Source organism: Callionymus lyra, chromosome 4 (assembly GCF_982586985.1).
Source record: "Callionymus lyra chromosome 4, fCalLyr1.hap1.1, whole genome shotgun sequence".
NCBI classification, from domain to species: Eukaryota; Metazoa; Chordata; class Actinopteri; order Syngnathiformes; family Callionymidae; genus Callionymus; species Callionymus lyra.
Window position 1 is genome coordinate 10557227 of NC_141821.1, and position 23306 is coordinate 10580532.

Here is a 23306-nt window from a genome sequence, read left to right on the forward strand (position 1 = left end):
TATAAGCAGTTATGAATTATTGTATTTTGTACAAATTTGAAGTTTTAAACTTCTGTTAATTGTATCAAAATATTCAAATAGACTTCACAGTGATCACATAGAAGAAATACATAAATAAATACAAAGTAAAAAAAACTAAATCAATTAGAAAAGTCTATCAAACTCACCTAATGCTTAACAGTATTTTGTCAAAGATCTTAAATATCAAGATATCTGCGACTACAGATGGACACGAACAGGAGCAGTTCTCTGAGCGGCCACTAGAGCGCTGAAGATTAAAAATCCAACCCGAGTGAGTCAACAAGTCTCTTTATTGTCAGTTCATCACCAACCGTCACATGGACAAACATTCAACCATATTATTTCCTGTGAAACACTGAATATCTAGACAGCCCGAAAAAAAAAACATCGCGCAGGTTTGTTTGTCAGAGGTTTAGTCATTGAAGTGAGGCGAGAAGCGTTTGACCTGAAATCCTGTAACGACCTGGTTTATCTTGAAGATGAGTCGGTGAACACCAGAGCTGCACATATATATATAGTAGTAACATATAGTAGTACACATCATAGGTTTTAGTGTGTGTCAGTGAGAGTTCTGAAATGAGAAATATACGATTCTGTCACGATCCACTTCCTTCCATCATCGGCGATATTTCGGGACTTTTTTCTGAAGGTTTAACTTAAACCGAGTATTTCATTAAGAAGCTCATATTTGCAAATGAAACCTGGAAAGACATGCAGAGGTATTTATAGTTTGTGAAATAAAATAAAGAGTTATTGAAGTGGAAATTAAACTATATTTCTTTAAAAATAAATGTAGCTATCGAAGAACGTTTGTGCTTTAAGTGAGTGACGTCAGTTGTCACACTGCCACCTACAGGTGTGGAATGCAATTGTGCAACAACTGTTAAAAGATTTATTATAGAGGACTTAAAAGAGCGTCGGGATTAAAATAAATATCCGCCACTGTGGCGAGACCCTTGAGTGTGCAGCTCTAGTGCGTCACTTCCTCCACTAACAGTCCTGTCGGACACATCATGGCTTTTACTGCATCGGCGACGATATCTGCTTCATCTCTGCACAGTGACCGTGTAAATAAACGTCCATTTCTTCATATATTTGCACTATATAAGAACTTTATATTTACTTTATATATACTATAAATTTACTTTTGGTAGCTCTCCTAACAACTTCAATTACATTCCATTAACCCTGTCATCTTTTACTTCTTCTTGAAGATGAACGCTTTAGCTCCAACACACACAAAAGCATCATCACACACACACACACACACGCACACACACACATTTGTCAGTGCTGGCTCTAACTGGACGGCAACACAACAATAAATACACTTTAAATCTAGTATAAAATAGCATATAATCTGGACTTGACGATATACTTCCTCCCTCCGTGCTATAAATGGAGAGAGAGGCTGGTTGCACACGACTCCACAGGGGGCGCACAAGAGTAGGCGACGATTTCACTCCGCAAGCTCGTATGAGGTGAAAAGGTTGACACTTGTACAATCGCGAGCGTGACTCGGTTCTGGTCGTGGATCTCGCCACGATCTGGAGAATAACCCGCACTCAGAAAAGGCAACACGCCACGTGTTCAGGCGGAGAGGAGGTGTGAGCAGCAGACCTCGAGATGTTCAGTTCTTTGCAAGGATGCTGGTTAGTTTGTGCTCGCAAAACTCCAACAACAAACACAGTCTTTACAGTTTGACATCCCACCATGCAGTCCTGAGCACCTCAGCAAGACGTCCCAGGCAACTCCGAGGGGTTCCAGTGGGGGAGCCATGACACCTCAAAAGGACACGTTGAGTGGAGAGGTCTGGGGCCTCTCTGGGACGCCAACTAGCTGACCTTGGGTCAGTGAGGGAAACGGCTTTTTTTAATCTCAGATACATCTGATGTGCTCGATGGTTTGTTAACTCTTGTAAGCTTCTGTGCACGACAAGCATCACGATACACATTAAATATGACACTGACTCAAATGTTTCTTTTGGTCTAAAATCAGACTCAGTGCTCTTGTCTTCGAGGTGCAGAACCAGACCCTCCAACAATACTACTCTAAGTGATTAAACGTCTCACTTTGACACGGGACATCAAGTTTTTGCCACTGACCAAAATGCTTTTGGCGAGAAAATATAATAAAATAAAATGAAACTGTGCTCATGGGGTAAAAACCTATGGAAACACAATCCTGCCAGGCAAATAAAAGGTTAAGTTAAAAGTTACTAAAGTGTAGTAAAAACGGTTTCCCCATCAGTTAAGTGATCGTAGCCAATTGGTTAGTTCCCCCTACATTTTAGGGGCATCTTTTTCTACTAGTACGAATGGAATCCCATAGGAAATACATGTGTAAGTAAGAAGTAGAAAACCTTTAAATAAAAAAAATCATATAAATACTAAAAGCCGATCATGAACTTGAGATAAAGAAAATTGAAATTCTGAAGTGTATTAGCGACAGTGAGTCTCTTAACCGCCATCCAGATCAGTCTACGTCGACCTCATCGTGGCCGGCGAACGAGCTCAGGGCGTCCCAGAGTAGCCTGGGCTGCTCGCAGTGGTGTTGACTCTTCCAGTGCTCCCAGACGCCCTCCTTCGTGTCCAGCACCTTGCTGCACAGCACGCAGTTAAACCCCGGTCCTGCCGATAGCAGACCGCCGCCACCGCCACCTTCGTCTTGCGAGACCGCCCCGTTGTCGTTCCCCCTGTGGTGAAACGCGATGTGACGCCTCAGCTTGGAGAAGGAGAAGAACTCCTCGTCGCAGCTTCCGCACTTGACCAGGTTGCGCTTCTCGTTGAGCTGACGCCAGTAGTGGGCGGCGTGCTTGACCAGCTCGTCCTCGGCCTTACGCCCGCACCGGGAGAGCGGGGCGTCGTCGCGCTTGATCTTCACCTCCTCCCTGTGCACGTAGAGCAGGTGCATCTTCATGTCGGCGAACGTCGGAGTGATAACCTGGCAGCGGCCGCACTTGATCTGGAGCTCCACCGGATCCTCGCAATCCTGCTCGTCTGAAGTCTCGGAGGAGTTGGCCCTGTAGGGAGAGTAACGTTTAACCCTTCAACGCCAACACGGGTAGCCTGGGTTAATAGAATTGTTAATTATTCTATTAATTCTATTAACAAACATGCGTTTGTTTCTTCTCGTCTGGACTATTGTAACAGTTTGTTTTCATGTCTTAACAAGAAGGATCTGTCTCGCCTGCAGTTGATTCAGAACTCTGCAGCGAGAATTCTGACCCGCTCAAGTAGAAGAACTCACATTTCTCCGATCCTTAAAACTCTTCACTGGCTTCCAGTTTCTTTCAGCATCAACTTTAAAATTCTGGTTCTTACTTTCAGATCTATTCATGGTCAGGCTCCTCCTTACATCACTGATCTGATCCAGCCTTACACCCCAGCTCGGGCTCTGAGGTCTGTGGATCAGAATCTACTTATGGTTCCACGCACACGGCTCAGGACCAGAGGAGAGAAATCTTTTCAGGCTGTTGCTGCTAAGCTTTGGAACGATCTTCCTCTCTCTTTGCGCTTGATGGATCTACTGACTCTTTTAAGAAACATCTTAAGACGTTTCTATTTGTTCAGGCTTTTCCTTGATTTTCTGGAACTCCTGTGTTGTTCTCAGTATTATCTTGATCTTTAAAGTATGTACTTTTTTGAGTATTGTTTTGATTGTTAAAGCGCTTTGTGACCCTGGTCTGGAAAAGCGCTATACAAATAAATATTACTTACTTACTTACTTAATTCAAGAACGCAAAGTTAAGTGAGTGCTTTTGTCGCATTAGTTACTTCATTCAACACTTGATTTCTACTTCAAGACTTCCCTCACCCTTCGGCAGACGCGTGATCCTCGTGGTGGCTGATGGACGGTTCCACCGTGAGAACCACCTTGTGCACCTCTCGGAGGTGACTGAAGTACACGCCCACGTAACCGAAGGACTTCTCGCAGAATTCGCAGCCCAGAGCCCGTCGCGGTCGGACCTCGCAGTGGTGGAGCTTCATGTGCGTGCTGAGGCTGCCGGAGTGGGCGTAGGCCTTCCGACACACCGGGCAGATGTAAGGCCGGCGGTTGGTGTGGCTGTTCATGTGACTCTTCAGGTGGTGCTTGAACTGGAAGCAACGGTTGCAGGTGGCGCATCGGTAGATCGGACGACTGCCTAAATATATTTTCGTTTGGGAGGTGTTTTTTAGGGGGATCGCTACTGGGGTCCGTGTAAGAGAACAACTTAAATCATTAGCCGTCAGTGGTTGTGGCTGAGAAAGTATTAGCTCTTGATCTTTTCCATCAGCGGTGATGGCAGGTAAGCTAACCAGCTGTGAAATAGAATCCGCGACCAATATTGGCTTCGGTCGGATGCTGCGGTACTTTGAAATGTCAATCTCAGTTGGCGTTGAACTTGAGGGAACTGGCGGTTGCTTGTCAGGAACCCTTCTACGGAAGAAGGACAATGATCTTTTCCTCCGGGCCTCAAACGCATCATCTAGTGTCTTTCTTTTCCGTCCTCTTTTCTTTCCAGTTGTTTTGTGGGGAAGTCCTGTGACTGCAACTATTGCTGTCTTAGCATGTGGCTGTACAGTAGAGTTGGGTATTGGGTTGTGACACTGCGATGCTTCTGCGGTCTGGAGGGCTGACACAGGATCTAAACTCTTGTTGATACTCAACTGGTTTGGGAAAACATTTTTGTCTGTGGATAAATTAAGTGTGCCGGCTGGGATAAGGGTGGACTTTACCCTTGAGTATGGCAAGATAGGAAGTTTTCCTTTACGAGGTGAAGGAATAATTTGAACTGTTTTGCTAAAGATAGCTGGGGACAAGACGGTAATACTGCTCGGAGGCTGGGCTGCATCAGTTTTCATGTGGCTCACCCTTAGTGTGTTTTCTTCTGTGGATTTGGTTGGGGAGGTTTTATGAGCAGCTACAGAATTCTGAAGTCCCTGAATGACTCCAGTTGGAGATGCTTTTTCAGAGGCATCTGCCAGAGTCTCCAGCTTGGAAGAGGCAAACAAGACAGTGTTCTCAGGGATAAGAGCAGTCACAGAGATGTCGGATGAGGCAGGGTCGATAAGAAGGACTTGTTCAGAAGGTTCCTCTTTGGGAACTAGTGTTTCTTTTGTTGGTTTGGGGGACTTCTTTTTCTTTGAGGATGGCAGACTTGAGGACTCCGTCTGTGTTACCCTTGATAGATTCTTCCTCTTGGACCTTATCTTCTCTGAGGCAACCTTACTCCTCAGAGGCTGGTATCTTGGGATGGGCAACTTCAAATTCTTTTGAATTGAGGGAGTTTGTTGTGGTTTCTGCGGAGTCTGAGAAGGGACGGGGGGCAGCGCCACCAAAGAGAAAGTCCCATCCTGGCCTGCTATTTGCATCAGTGCATAGTTTTGAGTGGGTACAATTATGGACTTGGGGCTGGTGGCAGTGGTAGCCTCAGGGAGGGCAGAGGGAGGCTGGCAGGACAGGACCGCAGGAGATGGGGAGGGTACTGCAGCAGGAGCCTTGGGGGCTATGCTACGAAACTGGAGGCTCTTCATTGGAATGTCTTGATTTGGGATTTCCAACTGCAAAACACAAATTGACATTTTGACTTACTGTCTGAACATGACATCCATACAAACAAACAAGTATGTTATGTCCACAAAAAAACTTTGTTTTTCAAATATGTGAATCATGATAGGTAGGAGTGTAGTGTCCTGTTCCTTATTTTATTTAATTACTTGGCGTAACATATTGACTACTTATTAACTACATAAGGTAGAATTCGAACTATGCCTCATCTCTGGGGAACAAATGTAATGATAATCATGTAATGATGCATGAAAAGATTTGGTAAATTGTTATTGTTGTTGTTATTAAGTGTGTTTCCCCTCTGGGGATGAATGAAGATTTTCTATTTCTTATTTCTTATTTCTATTTTCACCCAGTACTAATGTTTAACTTAAAGAATGGAAAACACACAAACTTTGACCATTTACAGTTAGTTCACAGGCATATTTAGGATTGAAGAGGTAAGAAATCTATGAAAATGAGTTAATTTCTAAGTAGTGACAATGAGTCAAGAGACACATATTTTGAAAGTATTCTGCTTATTCACCACATGACAACCGCTTAATTACACAATCTATTAAAAAATGTCTTCAGAAGTATTTTTTATTAGATACTGAACATGGTTTTATAAACAAGCTTTACAGTGTATTATTTCTCTATACTTTTATTCATATTTGTCAATACATTCCTGTGTTTGTACAAAGAATAAATACATATTTTAATTAAGAATTAACAAAAACACCTACATCTGTACCGTTTTATACTTTGGTTACAACCTTTAATGTCATATACAGTTCTTATGAATTGTGGAAAATATGGTTAAAAAAAAAGAAGTCACTAACACACATAGTAAAGATGCTTTTAAAAGGTTAAAAAAACATGCCCTAAATAGGAGGCTGACTCAGAGAGGTAAATACCTACTTGAGATGTGCATGACACCATAAAAATACAGGCGCCTGAAGTCACATGACAAGCCATGTTATTGCCATTGTCCCTTTGGTCACACTTTGCCGACTCCCCCGGGCTACGGACCGAGTGTCCCCTTTGATTTGGGCTCAGCATGCAGCCCTGGCACATGCTGGGGCTCTGTGGTGAGCTCCTTGTACCCCCATCTCTCTTCCTGAAAGGATCAGCCAGCAGTGCGTGAAAGCTGCCCAACGGCTGGATCTTTACCAGATGAAGAGGGGCTTCCTGCCCATCTCCCCCCTTCTCTCCCGACTGGCCACCGTTACATGTACGAAAAGCCACGTGGTCGCCTCTGGACAGAAAAACTAAAGCTTTACTTTATCACCCCTTGATGGCAAATGACATTTCATGGTTATCTGAAGGGAGAAGACTTTTCCGCGGTGAGCTCGAGCCTCCCGGAATATGGCACACGTCGAGGAGAAAAAAACTGAGGTTTTTCGACTTTATTATCTCAATGTACCGTAGCCGTTCCATCCATCAATCAAAAGCCACAGGTATGACTGTTCAAACAAAGTCCTTCTCACCCCTCTTATATCAATACTGTATCTTCATATCAAAAGGTGGTCGAAATTACAGCGCTTCAAAGGCTCTAATTGTAAGCAGACTCCGGCGTTTGAGTTCCACGTTACGACCTGGCTTTCAATGACAACATTAAACAGGCGGATTTCCAGCTCCGCTCTGTTACTAATCAGCATGAAACGCAACAGTTTGTAGGTGTCACAAAAGGCAAATATTCAACATTGTAATTTGTCAAGACAAGGGGAAACCTTGGGAAAGAGACTTTATTTATCCTAGAGGAAGAAAAGAGAAACGGCAAAGGGCATATTGTTTAACAGCTGGAAGCGTTTCAGTGCGAGGGGATTATTTATACAGTACCCCTGCCGAATTACGACTCCATAAAACCGGAGATATTTCTTCCCTGCGTGGATGGTTGATTTCAGTTTGACTGTGACTCTGGCTAAAAAACAGAGCGGAGTAAAACCGCGAGAGGTGCGCTCCGGCGTGGAGTTTATGTGGCTGGAGGAACAAATGTGGCAGGGACAGCACTTGGCATTTCTATCATGGGAATGTTTACAGTGGGGCGTGAGGGAGATAAAAAGGTGAGTATCCACAGCTGGAAGGGGAAGGTGGGAGGATTACAATCCTTTAGTCACAGTTTATGTCACCCGACTATATATCAAACATGGTGGGGACTGGAAAATGTGAGGCGTCTGATGAGTGTCGGGAGTAAATTATTAAACGTATCCGGCGCTACATAAAGAGTTACTCGGACACTTATGATCCGAAACAGGAATAAAAACCAACCAGTGTTTTTTTCGCGAGTGTCAAAATGTAACTTTCTCCAGAAGGTGTCGGGATCTTTCCCTGTAGGCGCCATTAGTTTCGACAAATGTGTGCGACAACATTATAGCGGGAACAGCTTCAATGTGCTTTTTCTGGTTGACTACAGAAAAAAACTACATCAAATATGAATTGACAAGAAGAAACAAAAGGGAATGAAACTCACCGAGCTCATGAAGGATGAACGGACACAAAGAATAGGGCTGTTGCAATACGATACGTTATGATATATTCAGCTCATGATATTGTATACATTGCGATGCAATTGAATACTTTTATGGGACACTGAATGACAGCAATGTTTTGTATTTGTTACAAGCTTTTTGTTGATTGAATAGGATTGAAAAATATGTCCAAATATCAGCTTTAAAAGCTGCTTCTGCGGGCTGAACAGTATTCTATCCTCTCGTCCTCAGTCATCACCGGGATGGATTGATTGCTGTTGTCTAGCAGCTGCAAGCGTAATTGTACCACTAAATTGAACATACTCAGTGAATATTTTGTACTTTATTTGTGATTTTAAAAAAGATGATATTTTTTAAACCCTTAATGAATTTTTTTTAATTTTTTTAAAGCTGTTTAAAAAAACAACTAATCGATACAGTGTTGTTGTTATCGTTACAGAGATTGTGTATTCGTTTTCTCACATACCTACCAAAGATGGAGGCGACTTTTTTTTTTTCTTTGCTGTCCTATTATTTCCATAATAGACATTAAATACATATAAGGCTACAGTTTTGCCTCTTATCCACTATTTTCATTTGCCACCAAATCTAGAACCACCAGCAGACTGACCTACTTATTACTACATAAGGCAGGAAGTTGATTTGCTGAATACGGCAACAATCCATAAGCAAGTATCATGATGTTCGTGTTAACGGTACTTTACCATTGAGTGACAGTGAAGAATTTCCAGCTTCTTTACTAAAGGAAACTTGGAGAAATTAGTGAAAATTCATTTTAATTTGACAATTAAGCAATATTTTGAAAACAGTAATTTGACTATTTTACTGATCATGTTTTAGGTTTGTCTTAAGCTAGTACCTAATATAGATGAAGAATAATTATAGTGAATTTGACACATCAACACCTTTATAATCACATGATACTGTGTGTTATAATTAAAGAGAAATCCAAGTTAGAAACTGTATTGAGATTTTCTCAGCCTCTGAAGTACCGATGAATAAAGCTTTGAGTTTTGTATATAAAACAGAAGTTCGGGTCACAGGTTTGACTCCGTCTAGGGCTGCATTTGAAAGTAATCTCAAAGAGGTCAAGAGGTCGAGGGTCGGGGTGACGTCTAAAAAAACCTGGTGTCTGTAGAACCGGTCTGTGTCTCAGCGAGAGTGAGGGAGAGAGATTATCAGGTAAGGCCAGAAGGTGAGAGGTGAGGACTCTGTGTTTATGCAGGAGACAGGTCAGGGTTGAGGAGGAGGGCAGAGCAAAGCTGTGAAAAACTTATGTTTCCCTGAAGGCAGCACAATATTACTTAATTGAATATACTTTCTTTTGACATGATCACCAGCCTGCTGGATTTTTCTTTGGACACATTTTTACAATACTGACATTAACTTGACTTAATTAAAATCTATCTTCTGTATTTTAAAGCTGTCGTTCTCGTCACTGTGTGCTTCACGGAGCCTCAATCACCAGGTAAGAATTGAACAACCTGTGACTTAAGAGAGCTGGAATATACATCAAAGCCTTCGCTTTACAGAAAGCCAACCTTTAAGTTGTGTAATAGCAGGTGAAAAACAAGCTCAGGAACATTTGTGAGTCTTCGTTATCTCCTGCGTAGGTGAGAGCAGCACTCATCTGGGACTCCAAGATAGAGCCTGGAGATTGAGCGGCTCTGGAATTAGGTGCATGTTTGTGAGCTGGAAGGAGGAGTAAAAAAGAAAGAAGAAAAAAAAAACCCTACAGAGGCCAAGCTCCCCCGGGTTTTGGTCCAGATGAAAGGGCTGGGATCTGGGCTAGATAAGAGGGCAGAACATGGGGGGCCGGGGCCAGCCGGCTGTGAAAAGCCATGTCCGACGGCCATTTTTTCAGCGTCCTCCTCCTCCACGTCTCTCGGACACACAACCACAGCAGGGGGAACTGAAGGCGGAGGTAATAAAAACTTTTTTTCATAAAGGCCGATACAATAATGTGACACATGAGATCGTGGGTCCAGAAAAGAAATGAGAGAACATCAGTTTAAATATTTCTTCTTGCTCGCTGATCTGACAGCTGCAGGAATCTTACTTTCTGTTTATGTTTTTAAACATGTGTAGCACAAAAATATCATAGAGGTGATGTGAGTTAATCACTTTCTCAGTGTAAACAATCCATAATAAAGTATTTTGTAAGTGGGGAATCTGAAAATAAAATAAATAAAGTACAGCAGGAAGGACACAGCAAATTTCGTAATTATTTAAAAAAATAAACCGGAGGTGTTACTTATTACTTTATTTTTAAATACGTCACATTATGGGATCTCTAAGTAGGTTTTCAATTTAGACCATTTAAACCCCCCTAAGAGTAAGATATGTTATATTACATTACATCAAAGACTATTATTAAAAACAAATTGGCAAAATTTGAGGGAAATTTTAGATTTAAAAACATTTATTTAGAATTGAATGAGTTTGTTTCAATATAAGAAACTGGACATGACTCACTCAGTCTGTTGACCGGGTTTGACTAAACCAAACAAACCAAATCTCTTCTCAGCATTAAAATGTAAAAAAGGTTTGCTGCCGACTCATCACTTTTAGCAAACCAAACCTTCTTATTTCTATATATACTACATTAAGTATATAAAAAAAAAAAGTTGTGCTTTTTGTTTGATTTCACAAGAACGCTACAAGTCAATAAACAAGTTTAAATTGCAGGCTCCAAAGTGTATTCCCTCATCATGAGAGTATCCCATGGATCACAAGTATCAATTCACCCTTTTATTATTTTATTTTATTTGTGTTTCTGGTTGTATTCCGGTGAAATACATGCTAATATCCATGTAGATTGGAACCAATAATGTGATAAATGTCATTAAGTGATCAAAAAATATTATTTGGTATAGAATGTTTGTTACTTCCGAGGTGAAAATCAAACTGGCAGAGTAGCACTATCGCTTTTTCCGTATCAAAAAGGTTGGAGACCCCTAAGTAGACCCTTCAAATGGGACTGTAATGAGCCGAGTTCTACTCTTACATCGGAAGTGTAAGCATTCTTATTTATTCCATTTTGCAAAGAGAACATTGTGGCTCACATTGTTTTTAGCTTGTTAGCATTAACATGCTAATGGAGTTTTTAAGGAGAAATGTGAGTTCTTCTACTTGAGCGGGTCAGAATTCTCGCTGCAGAGTTCTGTATCAACTGCAGGCGAGACAGATCCTTCTTGATAAGACGATCTTTTTAGTATATATATTTTTTTATTGTTTAAGCGCCTTGTGACCCTGGTCTAGAAAAGTGCTATATAAATACAAATTACTTAAGTTTATGCTTAAATCAAGTATAGTTTATGCTGTAATTAAATCTGAAATACAATGGTTAGGAGTCAGAAGATTTTGTCGCCTCTAACAGAATTACATATAAGAAATTCTCAACTTCACACGTTAAATATAAATCCGACATATGCATAGATTTTCTCATTAGCAGTTCACAAGTTGTGCTGATGGAAACAAGAGTAGCAAAGATAGCTTGAAACAAGTGCACGCACACTAGTAGCGTTTTTTAAGCTCCTCATCTCCCACCAGACGAAGGTGTGGCGTAAAAGAACATCGCGGCGTAACATGGTATGAGACGCACACAGTCGTATGTCATCCACTGTCACCTGAGCGAATCAATGCCGTGAGAAATCCATTCCAATTAGAACCTGCCGCTCCCTCCTGCGTTTGGATGCAGATTGATCAATAGTGAAACCTCATCGCTCTCCATCACAATTCCACTCACACGTGTGATTCGTCCTCAATTGATGGAGTCCCGTTTTCACTTTTGGTTTTAAAACATGTAGCCAAGGTTCAGACGACAGACCGACCCGATGAGAGGAAGCCTCAATAAAATGGCCGGCGCCGCGGTCTCAAGGCAGGATGCTGTAAAACCCTGACAACCGGTGACCTTTGACCTGATGTCCGGCAAGGCCATGTGTCAGGGCCTGTATGAGGTAATGCCCTGAGCCGTCAATAACTACAGAGGCTGCAGGGTAACACACACGTGAAGGTTGCCGTGGCTCGATGTCCGACGCTTCAGGTGACACGTCGTCGTATTCAAATCCTGGCTCTCCTTGAGCGGCCACACTAACCAGACTTTGCTCAACACTGAACCTTTCTGTGACCTTTCCATTCGCCCTGACATTTGGACCCCCCTGAATAGGTCAAACATACTAAACACTGGTGGATTGAAAGATCAGGGAATGAATAAAAGCGGAACATAAACAGGCAAAGTCACAGTCGGAGGTTTGGTGTAGACTCTGTATTAAACAAAGATTTTATTTACTTCACAAGCCTTTTGAGTCATTAAAATAAAAGTCAGTGACGGTGGATGGATGGATCGAGGTTAAACGGATTGATGAATGGATGGATAGAGGAATGTGTGATGGATGGATGGATAGATGAGATGATGGATGGATACAAGATGAATAATAGATGACAGGGAAAATGGAAAGATGGATGGATGATATGTAATACATGGATGGATAAAGGAACAAGAGGAAAATGGATTGATGGAAAAAGTGATATATATGATAGATAGATGATGGATGAAAAAATAAAATGGGTACGGATTGATAAATCAATGGTTATACAGTAGATGGATTCATTTATTGATGTGGATTGATGATGCATGGATGGATGAAAGATGGATTCATTCATGATAGATGGATGGATAATAGATGATGGATGGATGGAAAGGTAGTTGAATAGGTAGCTGACAGATGGATGGATGGCTGGATGAATATGAGGATGGATAGATAGAGGAGATGATTGATGGATAAAAGATAAACTAATGATGACAGGGAAACTGGAAAGATGGATGGATGGATGCATAGATTTTAAATGGATGAATAGATAAATGGTTAGATGACCAAATGGATGGACGGATAGATGATAGGATGGATACATGAATGATTAGAGGATGGATGGATAAAGGAATGATAGGGGGATGGGTGGAAGGAAGGATTTTAGAGATAGACACAGACAGACAGACCGATAGACAGAAAATGGAAAATTGGATGGATGCATGGATGGATGATAGATTAGAGGATGGATACAAGTGATAGATGAAAAAATAATATCGGTATGGATGGATGATAGATGGATTAATTTGTGATTGATGGATGGATAATAGAAAGATAGTTGAATAGGTAGCTAATAGATAGATGGATGGATGGATGAATAGGGGGATGGATGGATAGATTATATGATTGATGGATAAAAGATGGATGAATGGGAAAATGGTAAGATGGATGGATGCATAGATTTTAAATGGTCAGATGAACAAATGGATGGATGGATGGATGGATGAGATAGAGATAGATAGAGAGATAGATAACGCTGAAAAGTTTTGCCTACGTTCCCTCTCCAAACTTTCTCCATCTTCCATACTATCATTATCCCAAGCATCCGCTATCAAAGAGTCTGGCAGGCCTTTGATTCTCACTTCTCCCTCTCTCTTCCTGTTCCCACCCTTCCCCTCTCCTCTCCTCTCTCCACCTTTCCAGCTCTCTTTCATTCTCACCTCCCCTTCGGTCTGTACCTGAGTAAATAAACAGTGTTGTGTCGGATGCTAATTAGAGCCGGTTCAGGGACACCACGGGCCCAGAGATGGATCAACAGCCTCGTGGGGAGGAGACCGGGAAGAGATAGAAGGAAGAGATAGAAGGATGAGGTAGAAGGATGGGTGGAGCTAACCCGCCTCAAGGGCAACACAACACAGACGCCAGAACGCCAGGTTAGCAGTGAAGGACGGACCAGAGGTTGGGAATCGGTGAAGGCAGTAGAGATCGACTGCCCCAGCGACTCCCTTTAATGACTCGATGATCAAAGATTCACATGAAAATGTGCCATCATCTGTAAAAAGAGGTCAAAACTAAGACTTCTTTACTCCACACATGGTAAGCAGGTAGAGGCAGCTTTAATGCACTTGTGTAGCTTAACCGGATCACTTAACACTATGTTCTTTTCCTGTGACTCAAGGATCGATTCTTCCACTCTTGCACTGGTACACTTGTACTTCCGTTTATTGTTGTTGATTCATGCATCTTTATTTGATTTATTATGGTTTTTGTTTAAGCGTAATATGCAATATATGTCTGCAGTATCTGTGAATGTCCCTCAACGCTTTAAGGAATGTTTTATTACCCTGACATTCCCTATGGGTCCTGTCAAACCTGCAGTAAAACCTCCAGAGGACCCCCTGCTGATAGGAGCCATCATTGAGAAGTGTTTCCCGGGGAGTATCATTTTTGGGGAAAAAAATAGACAAGAATAGATAAAAAAAATGGTGGGGATTCAAATTATATATATAAGTCAGTGTAATCCTTTTATATTAATAAGGTTTGTTTGCATGTTGACTACTGACCTCTCAGGGGCACAAAGAGGGAAGAAGTCCTCCATGAAAACTGAAATACGTCCATTTTGATGAAAAGTAAACCATATATATTACACAACAAACAGGATATTGTTATTTGTAAGGAGGCACCACAGGGTCAAGAAGTAGAAAGTGTATTTTAAATGGGTCAATACAATTTATTTCATATTTAATACATAATAGATAACGATGATCTCATAATCCGCCTGAATTGATTCACCATTTAAATATGATGTCAATAAACGAACTGTCAATATGGAAAGTATTTGTCGCAGACTCATTGGAAAATGTGTTAAATCAGTAATTTTTCTCATCAATTTACGCACAATTCCACGTATTGAGAGAGTGAAAATAAGTTTTTTTCCCCCCATACTTTGGGACATTTGAAAAAAAAATGTACATAAGTATTCACACTCTTTATTTAGTACTTAGTTGAGGCTATGTCTAGGAACTTCTTACATTACTTAATCACGGAGGCTACTGTGCTCTTTGGAATTTTTAATGAAACCAAATGTTCCAACGATCCGGAGTCTCGGAATTCTACTGACAATTCCTCGGACTTCATGGTTTGGTTTTTGCTCCGTCATGAACTGTGAGGTCTTATGTAGAAATCATGTCCACTCAAGTGAATTATCCACAGGATCACTGGTCCAGTTTAGAAACATATCAAGGTCAATCAGTGGAAACGGTATTTAAGGACAGTATTGAGGGCCAAAGCAGAGACTTATGTATCTGTGAGATTTCAGTGTTATATTATTAAAAACATCACTTCATCATGATGGGATGTACTGGTTAGATTGATGAGGAAAAAAAATTGAAATGTACTGACAAAATATAGTCTTCATAACAAACATTTTGTTGACTGAATCTGACACATAAAGTGGTAAAGAAAATAAAGGAAAGTATAACCAAGTAAAGATAGAAAAGAAAAAACCCTGAATTTACTGTACAGTGGTATGAAAAAGTTTGACCACCCCAGTACATTTTCATGATTTTCCTTTATAAATCATTGGTTGTTTGGATAAAAAAAATCCAGATAAATATCTTATAGGAGACAAACACAGTGATATTTGAGAAGTGAAATAAAGTTTATATGATATACAGAAAGTGTGCAAGAATTATTTAACCAAAATTAGGCATGTGCATAAATCCAGGCGCCCTTATATCTTGTTGATTTTAATACCTTTAGCACTAATTATTGGAAATCAAAATTGGTTTGGTAACCTCAGTGACCCTTGACCTCCATACATAGGTGAGTCCAATCATGAGAAAGGGTATTTAAGGAGCCAATTGTAAGTGTTTCTCCTCTTTGCATCTTCTCTGAAGAGTGGCAACATGGGAGCCTCAAAACAACTCTCAAATGACCTGAAAACAATGATTGTTCAACATCATGGTTTAGGGGAAGGATATAGAAAGCTATCTCAGAGATTTAAGCTCTCAGTTTCAACTGTGAGGAACATTGTGAGGAAATGGAAGACCACAGGCACAGTTCTAGTTAAGGCCCGGAGTGGCAGATCAAGGAAAATCTCAGATAAACAGAGGTGCAGGATGGTAAGAACCGTCACAGTCAACCCACAGACCAGATCCAAAGACCTGCAACATCAACTTGCTGCAGATGGTGTCACTGTGCATCGTTCAACTATTCAGCGTACTTTACACAAGGAGATGCTTTATGGAAGAGTAATGCGGAAAAAGCCTTTTCTCTGCACGCTTGAGTTATGCTAAAGCACATTTGGACAAGCCAGTTTCATTTTGGAATAAGGTGCTGTGGACTGATGAAACTAAAATAGAGTTATTTGGGCATAAAAATGTAGTAAAATGTGGTGGTGGTTCCATCATGCTGTGTGGCCAGTGCTGTGTGGCCAGTGAAGGGACGGGGAATCTTGTTAAAGTTGAGGGGCGCATGGATTCCTCTCAATATCATCAGATTCTGGAGAACAATGTCCAGGAATCAGTAACAAAGTTAAAGTTGTGCTGGGGCTGGATCTTTCAACAAGACAATGCTCAAAATCTACTAAGGCGTTCATGCAGAGGAACAAGTATAACGTTCTGGAATGACTTCTCAGTCCCCAGACCTGAATATTATTGAAAATGTATGGTGTGATATAAAGCGGGCGGTCCATGAAACCATCAAACCTGACTGAGCTTGAGAGGATCTGTAAAGAAGAATGGTCCAAAATACCTAATTGGAAGCTATAGGAAGTGTTTAGATGCTGTTATTTCTGAAGAAGGAGGATGCACAAAATACTGAGTAATTTTTTCTTTTGTGATGCCTAAATTTATGCACATGCCTTATTTTGTTCAAATAATTCTTGCACACTTTCTGTAAATCATATGAACTTTATTTCACTTCTCAAATATCACTGTGTTTGTCTCCTATAAGATATATTTAACTGGATTTGTTTATCCTAACAACCAATGATTTATAAAGGAAAATCATGAAAATGTACAGGGGTGCCCAAACTTTTTCATACCACTGTATGTATATATATATATATATATAATAATGTGTAAAATATGAATAATGTATGTATGTTTAATTTTATAAAACAAAGTTATCTGTGAGAAACTGTTACACTTCTACTGAGACCCTCCGAGGGCCTCATAGATACAGTTAAAGGGTCAGTTTATAGCTCCTGAACTTCATATTGCACAGACTGATGTAAAAATACGAATGATATAAAGGTACTTAATGCAGGTGGGACTGACCCTCACTCTCATGACTTGATGCAAAAACAAGACCACAAGATGAACTCACTATTATCCCGGGGGTTCTGATTAAGACGCTTTATGATCCCAGATTATATCCAGATTATTTTCTGGAACAGGTGCCGAGGGAACCTTTCTACTTCTGAGCTCTTAATCTCACGTGAAGTCCTGCGTAAACAACTGCAGAGACACAATAGTCGCGTGTGAGAGAGATTTCAGAAAGAAAGAGAAAAAAATTAAAAAAAACAGGAAAATGTGATGGCTTGACTGACGAGCTATTTTCAAAACGAGGTCAGCGCGAGTCGTGGGATTGCTTCCTCCTGGGAGACGCAGGCCCACACGGAAGCAGCGCCGGCGAGTAGCGGGGCTACTTCCATTCAATCCAGTCAACAGACGACGACAACAAAGATGTGTTTCCAGACCGTGATCGTCATTATTTCAAAGTCTCGGAGCAGCTCGGGTGCCATTACAAGCCAGCGACGGCGTCGAGGAGAAACTTTGGTCGAGGCGGTTGATTGACAGCTACTAAAAGAAGGAGAGCGTTTGGATCCCTTTTACCAGCGGCGGTTGGACTCCCGCCACCTTGTCTTTGTAACGGCCACAGAACATGGAGCCGACTGAAAGATTGATGGCATGAATCTTTAAAAAGGTGTTTACCTGCTGGATGAGTCACTCCCTCTGGCTCCGCCTCCTTCCTCGGTGGTGCCCGGCGGATGGTCCCGTCCCTCCTTCCCCACACCGCCCCTAAAAACAAGAAGAGTTCCTCTTCAGGTCCATCATAATGACTCAGACACCTTAAGATAGTAGAAGCCAGACCATAGTTAAAAGTAGGTAGGACTAGGACATGTGGGGAAACGCATACTTGTGTTATTAGAGTTAAAAAGTAATCCCTGATCATCTTCATCTCCCTCGAATAAACATGAATTACTCGTTTTAAAACGGTAATCCATACTGATTGGTCTCAATTACAGACTGGTTTTATGTTTAATTATTTGGAATGAGCGGCCATTTTATTAGCAATAAAGCTCATGAAAGGTTGGACATTATTTCCAGGAACACCTTTTATTACACTATTAAAATCCTCTTCAACCTTTGATTGAAGTATTTTAATTCTCTAATAGAGACTTAAAAAAATAGTTTCTTTATTAGTCTTATACTAATAAATACTTTAATTTACTTGCAGCAGTTTGTACTCCGGTTTTTATTAAACTAATCTGTAGACTTAAGAAACTCGTTTATCCATCAATATGTGAAATATCACAATTTCTTCTTTATTTATAGTTGCTCTTTACCTTAAAGTGTATATATATATATATATATATATTATGTTATGGAAAGCTCTATGAGTATTTCTGTGAGGATAATTTCCAATGAAATGAGATGGATTGCGTTGTGCTTGGAGCAGACGTGTTTCCCTCAAGATAGTACCAGAGTGAGTCTATTGTGCTTTTAAGCAAGGTATTTGAATATTAAAATCTATTGGAAAAGGTCTTTTTTGTGAAGTCCAAAAAACTTGTTACAGTTTTCTATTTGTACCTAGTTTATATTAGGATGATGCTAGATTTGCATTATGATATTTCACAAAATAAATAAAGAATTGCATATAAAATTGTACTATTGACACGGTTCAACGGTTTCCATTGTCGTTCGACGATAGATTTCAACAACAAAACAACAATCCTTCATGATGGCTTGAATACCTTTCCGCTTATAGTATTAGCATTAGCATGTAGCTTTTATTAGCTGGGTTTTAACTACATTTGTTCGCTAAGCAATGCGATATTTCTGTACAGTCATCCCTCGCTATGTCGCCGTTCACTGATCGCGGCCTTGCCGTTTTTTTTTTTATGCCGTACAGTATGAACGCGTCCTGATTGTTACACCTATAACATATATATATATATATATATATATATATATATATTTTATCTATTGGGCAACGGATCGAGGGAAGGTTGTCTCAACTACAATGTTCCTTTTGTCAATGCAGAGGAAAAAAAAGAAAATAATCGAAAATATCCATAAGTCAATTTTAGAGTCCACTCTTTATCGTACACGATATATCATGATACTGTAGGAACAAGCATAGATTCGTAGTATTGTCGAGTACTCGACCCTGACGTTGCAGAATTTACAGACCACATGACTCTTGACAAAGTCACGAGTCATTTGTTTTAAAAAACAGAATATGCCCAAACACCAGCTTCAAAAGCTGCTGGAGTCTACCTATATCCTCTCATCCTCAGTCATTGGCAGCATCTTGCGGGATTTGATCATTCCCCAACCTGTGTTGGATATAACGACTGCTGCCATCTAGCAGCCGGGAGTTTAATTGCAACAAAAAAACAAACAAACACGTGAAGCTTGTTAATTGTAAATACAAAAACGTATACATTATATATGGATTGATTTATTTTACACAGACTTAATTGAAATACAAACCATGAAAATAAAATAGGATTTGAAAGCAAAAACAAATACAAATTTGCAGAAAGGAAAATCAATAAAGTTCTGTTGAATATCGACACAGTGTTGTGAAAATATTGTTGTGATTTTTAAGTGTATCGATATTTTCTCCCACCCCTCTGCATTCTGGGAAAACACCTCCAGCAGCAGCATTTGAGGCTCTTATTCTTTATTTTGGTTGTCATGCTAGCCGAGCCGCAACTTAAAAGGTAACACTAGTGGAACTCGCGAGCACACACACACACACACACACACATACACACACACACACACCCTCTCTCTAAATGCTTGTCCCGTTGGCTCTCCGTTAAGCCGACTGAACGCACCGTTTAGCCAACAGTGTCTCGGCAGTCGGGGACACCGACTGCCCACTCAGTCGGATCCAGCCGTATTAAATAAATAAGGAGCGCTCTTGAGTGTAAATTATTCATTTAACATGCCTTATCCTCTTCCAACAACCTTGTTAGAGCAGCTCAGGGGGGGCGGCGGGCGGGGGGGCAGACACCGCCGCTCATGTGCGACTCAGCAGAACTGGCGGTGCATCTCTGAGATCTCGGGGCGCTCACGTCGTCGGGGGGCTAATTTGGCCTGACACCTCCTTTTGTCGGCGGCGGAAAAGAGCCGCGTACACACGACGCTTGTTCACGTGGGTATAAACTCTGAACGAACACAGGCGTGAAGTCAAGCAGCACATGGAAGTGGATTTTCGTTTTTAAACAGAGAAAAATCTTCTCTCTTGTCTGGCTAAATTATTGAGCAGTGGGAGACCAGGACACGCGACTCCGGCTGTGTCGCCTGAACTCACCTCCGACAAAACAGCTATTAAGTCCAAACTAATCAGCGCTCGAGAAGATTTATCGCCCCAAAGAACTGCACACATCACGGAGGACGAGCGGAGACGGATCAGCAACAGTGGTCGGGGGCTCGCTGATGCACTCGAGGAGGTCGGCCCCACGTGATCGGGTCCAGATCAACAACATGACTTAAGTGGTTCATGCTGGTTCTAAGAAGATCGTTAAAGATCCTCGCCGGTTTTATCTGCAGCGCACACCTGGGTGGACGGTTGACCCGAAGCACACCTGGTCCAACATGTGGCGTCAACGATGGACAGTGGACATGTTGGACAAAATGGAGAGGAAGACAAATAATGGACTTCATGGACGTGGCACGTGAGGACATGAGGCTTATGGGATGTCAAACGCCCAATCGACTGGCAGAGACTTGGAGAGGAGCTTAGCTGAATTTAATATAGTGTTAGCCACGTGTTCGACTCTGCAACTTCCACTAAAGGTTTCTAGATCTGGGAACCCCTGAAGCTGAAATGTGCTTTTTAAGTTAATTAGCTTGTTGTATGGAAAATAAAATGTAGATTCTTTTTTTACATTTTCTTTTTTTATTATTTCAATATTTTATTTCACAGGATTTGTTGAAAAATAATGAAGAGGGACTTTTTTGTTTTTGTTTTATTATACAAATAAAAATCATGTTAATATTAAATATTTAACTTGTATATGCCAACTTAAATAGTATTTTATTATGTTTACATGTAATTATTATATTTGAACTTAATTCCATTTTGTAAATGTACCCACATTACAACATATTTCAGTGTTTTCTTTTGCAACTCTTACTCCAAAAAATATGTTTTATAGAATAAGATTACTTTTAAATGTTAAAGTTCAGAATGTCTTTGCTAGAATGTTAAAATCATTTTTTCCCCCAATTTCTTCTATACTTATAAAATATGTATTTTGCTCAATGTTGTGTCTTTCTTTCCCATCGTCAGAGAGGACAATAACATCTATTATAGTGGAAATACTGGTTCATCATTGCAGAAGTACTGTCTGACAATGTAACTCACTCTTTCACTGTTTAATAATTTATAAATCTTTAGTTTTTTAAAAGAAATAGGTTCAAGAAATGGATTAAAAGTGCGGACATTTTTTTTCCGTGGTCACGAGCAGCAGCAGCAAATGAAACAGATAACAAAAAAAAAAACAGTGACTGTGTGAAAAGCAGGCAAATGCCATCTAGAAAGCAAGAATGTGTCTTACTCCTGATGCAGTCATGTGACCCTCCTCTTCCTCCTCCTCTTCCTCCTCCTCCTCCTCCTCCTCCTCTTCTTCTACCCAAACGGCTGTGTGCGCTGCCAAGCTGCAGGGATCCACCGCCAGTCTGGTCCCGCCTCTCTCGGGCTCCTGGCCAACATAGCAATGTCAATGATTACACTTGTGATTAAAGCTTTCCACTTCAAACAGGCCTGATGTTTATTCTGACTCTGATATGGCCAATGGGATAAAGAGTGGGCCGGCCTGTGTGTGTCTGTGTGTGTGTGTGTGTCTGTGTGTGTGTAATGAGGGTGGGATGTGTGCAACAAGCTCAGCAGACGCACAATCATAATGACACACTGGATGCCATTCTGCATACAACAGTCGACTCACTCGTCCTCCTCCAGGGTCAATTGCAGTGTGTTGTTGTACAGTGAGAGGCCATTATTAGGAGGGTGGGGGGGGGGCAGCCTGATGGTTTCCCTGCTCGTCTCGCCGAATATGTTCCCCTCGACTGTCGCTCTTCTCCGGAGCCAAAGTAATTCAATCAGTTGGGAGCAGCAGTAAGTCAGTGGATGTGTTTACACGAGCGCACACCTACAGTAATGACTCATTAGACTTCCTGAACACACACCAAGACCTGCACCAGGACCTGCACCAGGACCTGCACCAGGCCCGTTCTACCCACCTGTAGCCCACACTTACTGAACCTTTGACTCCAACATATTTTTACTACCCTCTTATGAACTTCCCCTTTTTTCATCTTGCTGACTACGCCCGTTTTATTTCCACCTCGTCCACCCTTCACCGTCTTGACCACATATTTTGTTGGACCTCAAATACTTCTACTAGGGCTGGCCAGTATTGTACAAAACAAAACAACTTTTTATTAGTTTTTGTTGGATTATTTGTTTCTTTTTCTGGTTATTTTTTTATGGGGCTACCGTAAATTATAGTTTTTCTTTAAAGGTCAACTAATGTGTGTGATTTAAGTGTGTCTTAAATTGATCGTGGATCCTCTATCGGTGTGTGTTTGTACTAAACTCTCTTTACACTGAAATATTTACATCAGAAAATGTGATCACTGAAAACACTTAAATCTTCTTTACCATAACCACGCCGGCTCTGCTTTGATAGGTCAAGCATTAAAGTTTGTCACAGCGCGTCATCAATCCCGGAGGTTTCCACCTCCTAAGGAGTCGTTGTATAAACAAAGCGGGACGGATAACAGCTGGCTGGAGGAGGAGGGAAGGTCATTATTACGTAGTAATGGAATCTGCTCTCGTAACCTCTTGTTCGCCCAGATTTCAGACAGCGGAGAATTTTATAAAGTAATGAGTTGAAAACATGGTCATGATGAGAGACTCACTGCATCTTGGAGAGAAAGACTTCAAAATGTCAAACACGGAGTCAGAGAAAGTTGGGTTTTCACATTAGTCAACCTTAAAATAGCCCATTTTAAATGTATTTTAAAATAATGTTTTGCTACATTGACAGATGTAAATAACTAAAACTAGAATCCAATTTTTTTTCAGTCAAAGTCTTTATCGAACATATTTTTCAAACTTAATATAATTCGCAGAAGTCGAAGAACCTCCAAGTTCTTGCCTCTGTTTGAATCGTCACTGTGTACACGCTTAGGTATCATATCGGAATGAA

General features: G+C 40.9%; 1 protein-coding gene across 2 annotated transcripts in view; it reads right to left on the reverse strand.

Moving 5' to 3' along the window:
- Nucleotides 1-293: 293 nt before the first annotated feature.
- Nucleotides 294-23306, reverse strand: part of znf438 (zinc finger protein 438) — a 50257-nt gene continuing 27244 nt past the window's right edge. Inside the window, exons 1-4 of one of the 2 annotated variants that reach the window (XM_087788737.1) lie at nucleotides 21654-21945; nucleotides 17791-17877; nucleotides 3838-5564; nucleotides 294-3043 (exon numbers count right to left, since the gene is read on the reverse strand). In XM_087788737.1, the coding sequence (XP_087644863.1) occupies nucleotides 2497-3043; nucleotides 3838-5537 (2247 nt within the window). In that variant the 5' untranslated portion in view covers nucleotides 5538-5564; nucleotides 17791-17877; nucleotides 21654-21945 and the 3' untranslated portion in view covers nucleotides 294-2496. Of the gene's footprint in view, nucleotides 3044-3837; nucleotides 5565-17790; nucleotides 17878-21653; nucleotides 21946-23306 lie in introns of those variants that run through there. The other variant, XM_087788738.1, reaches the window with a different exon arrangement.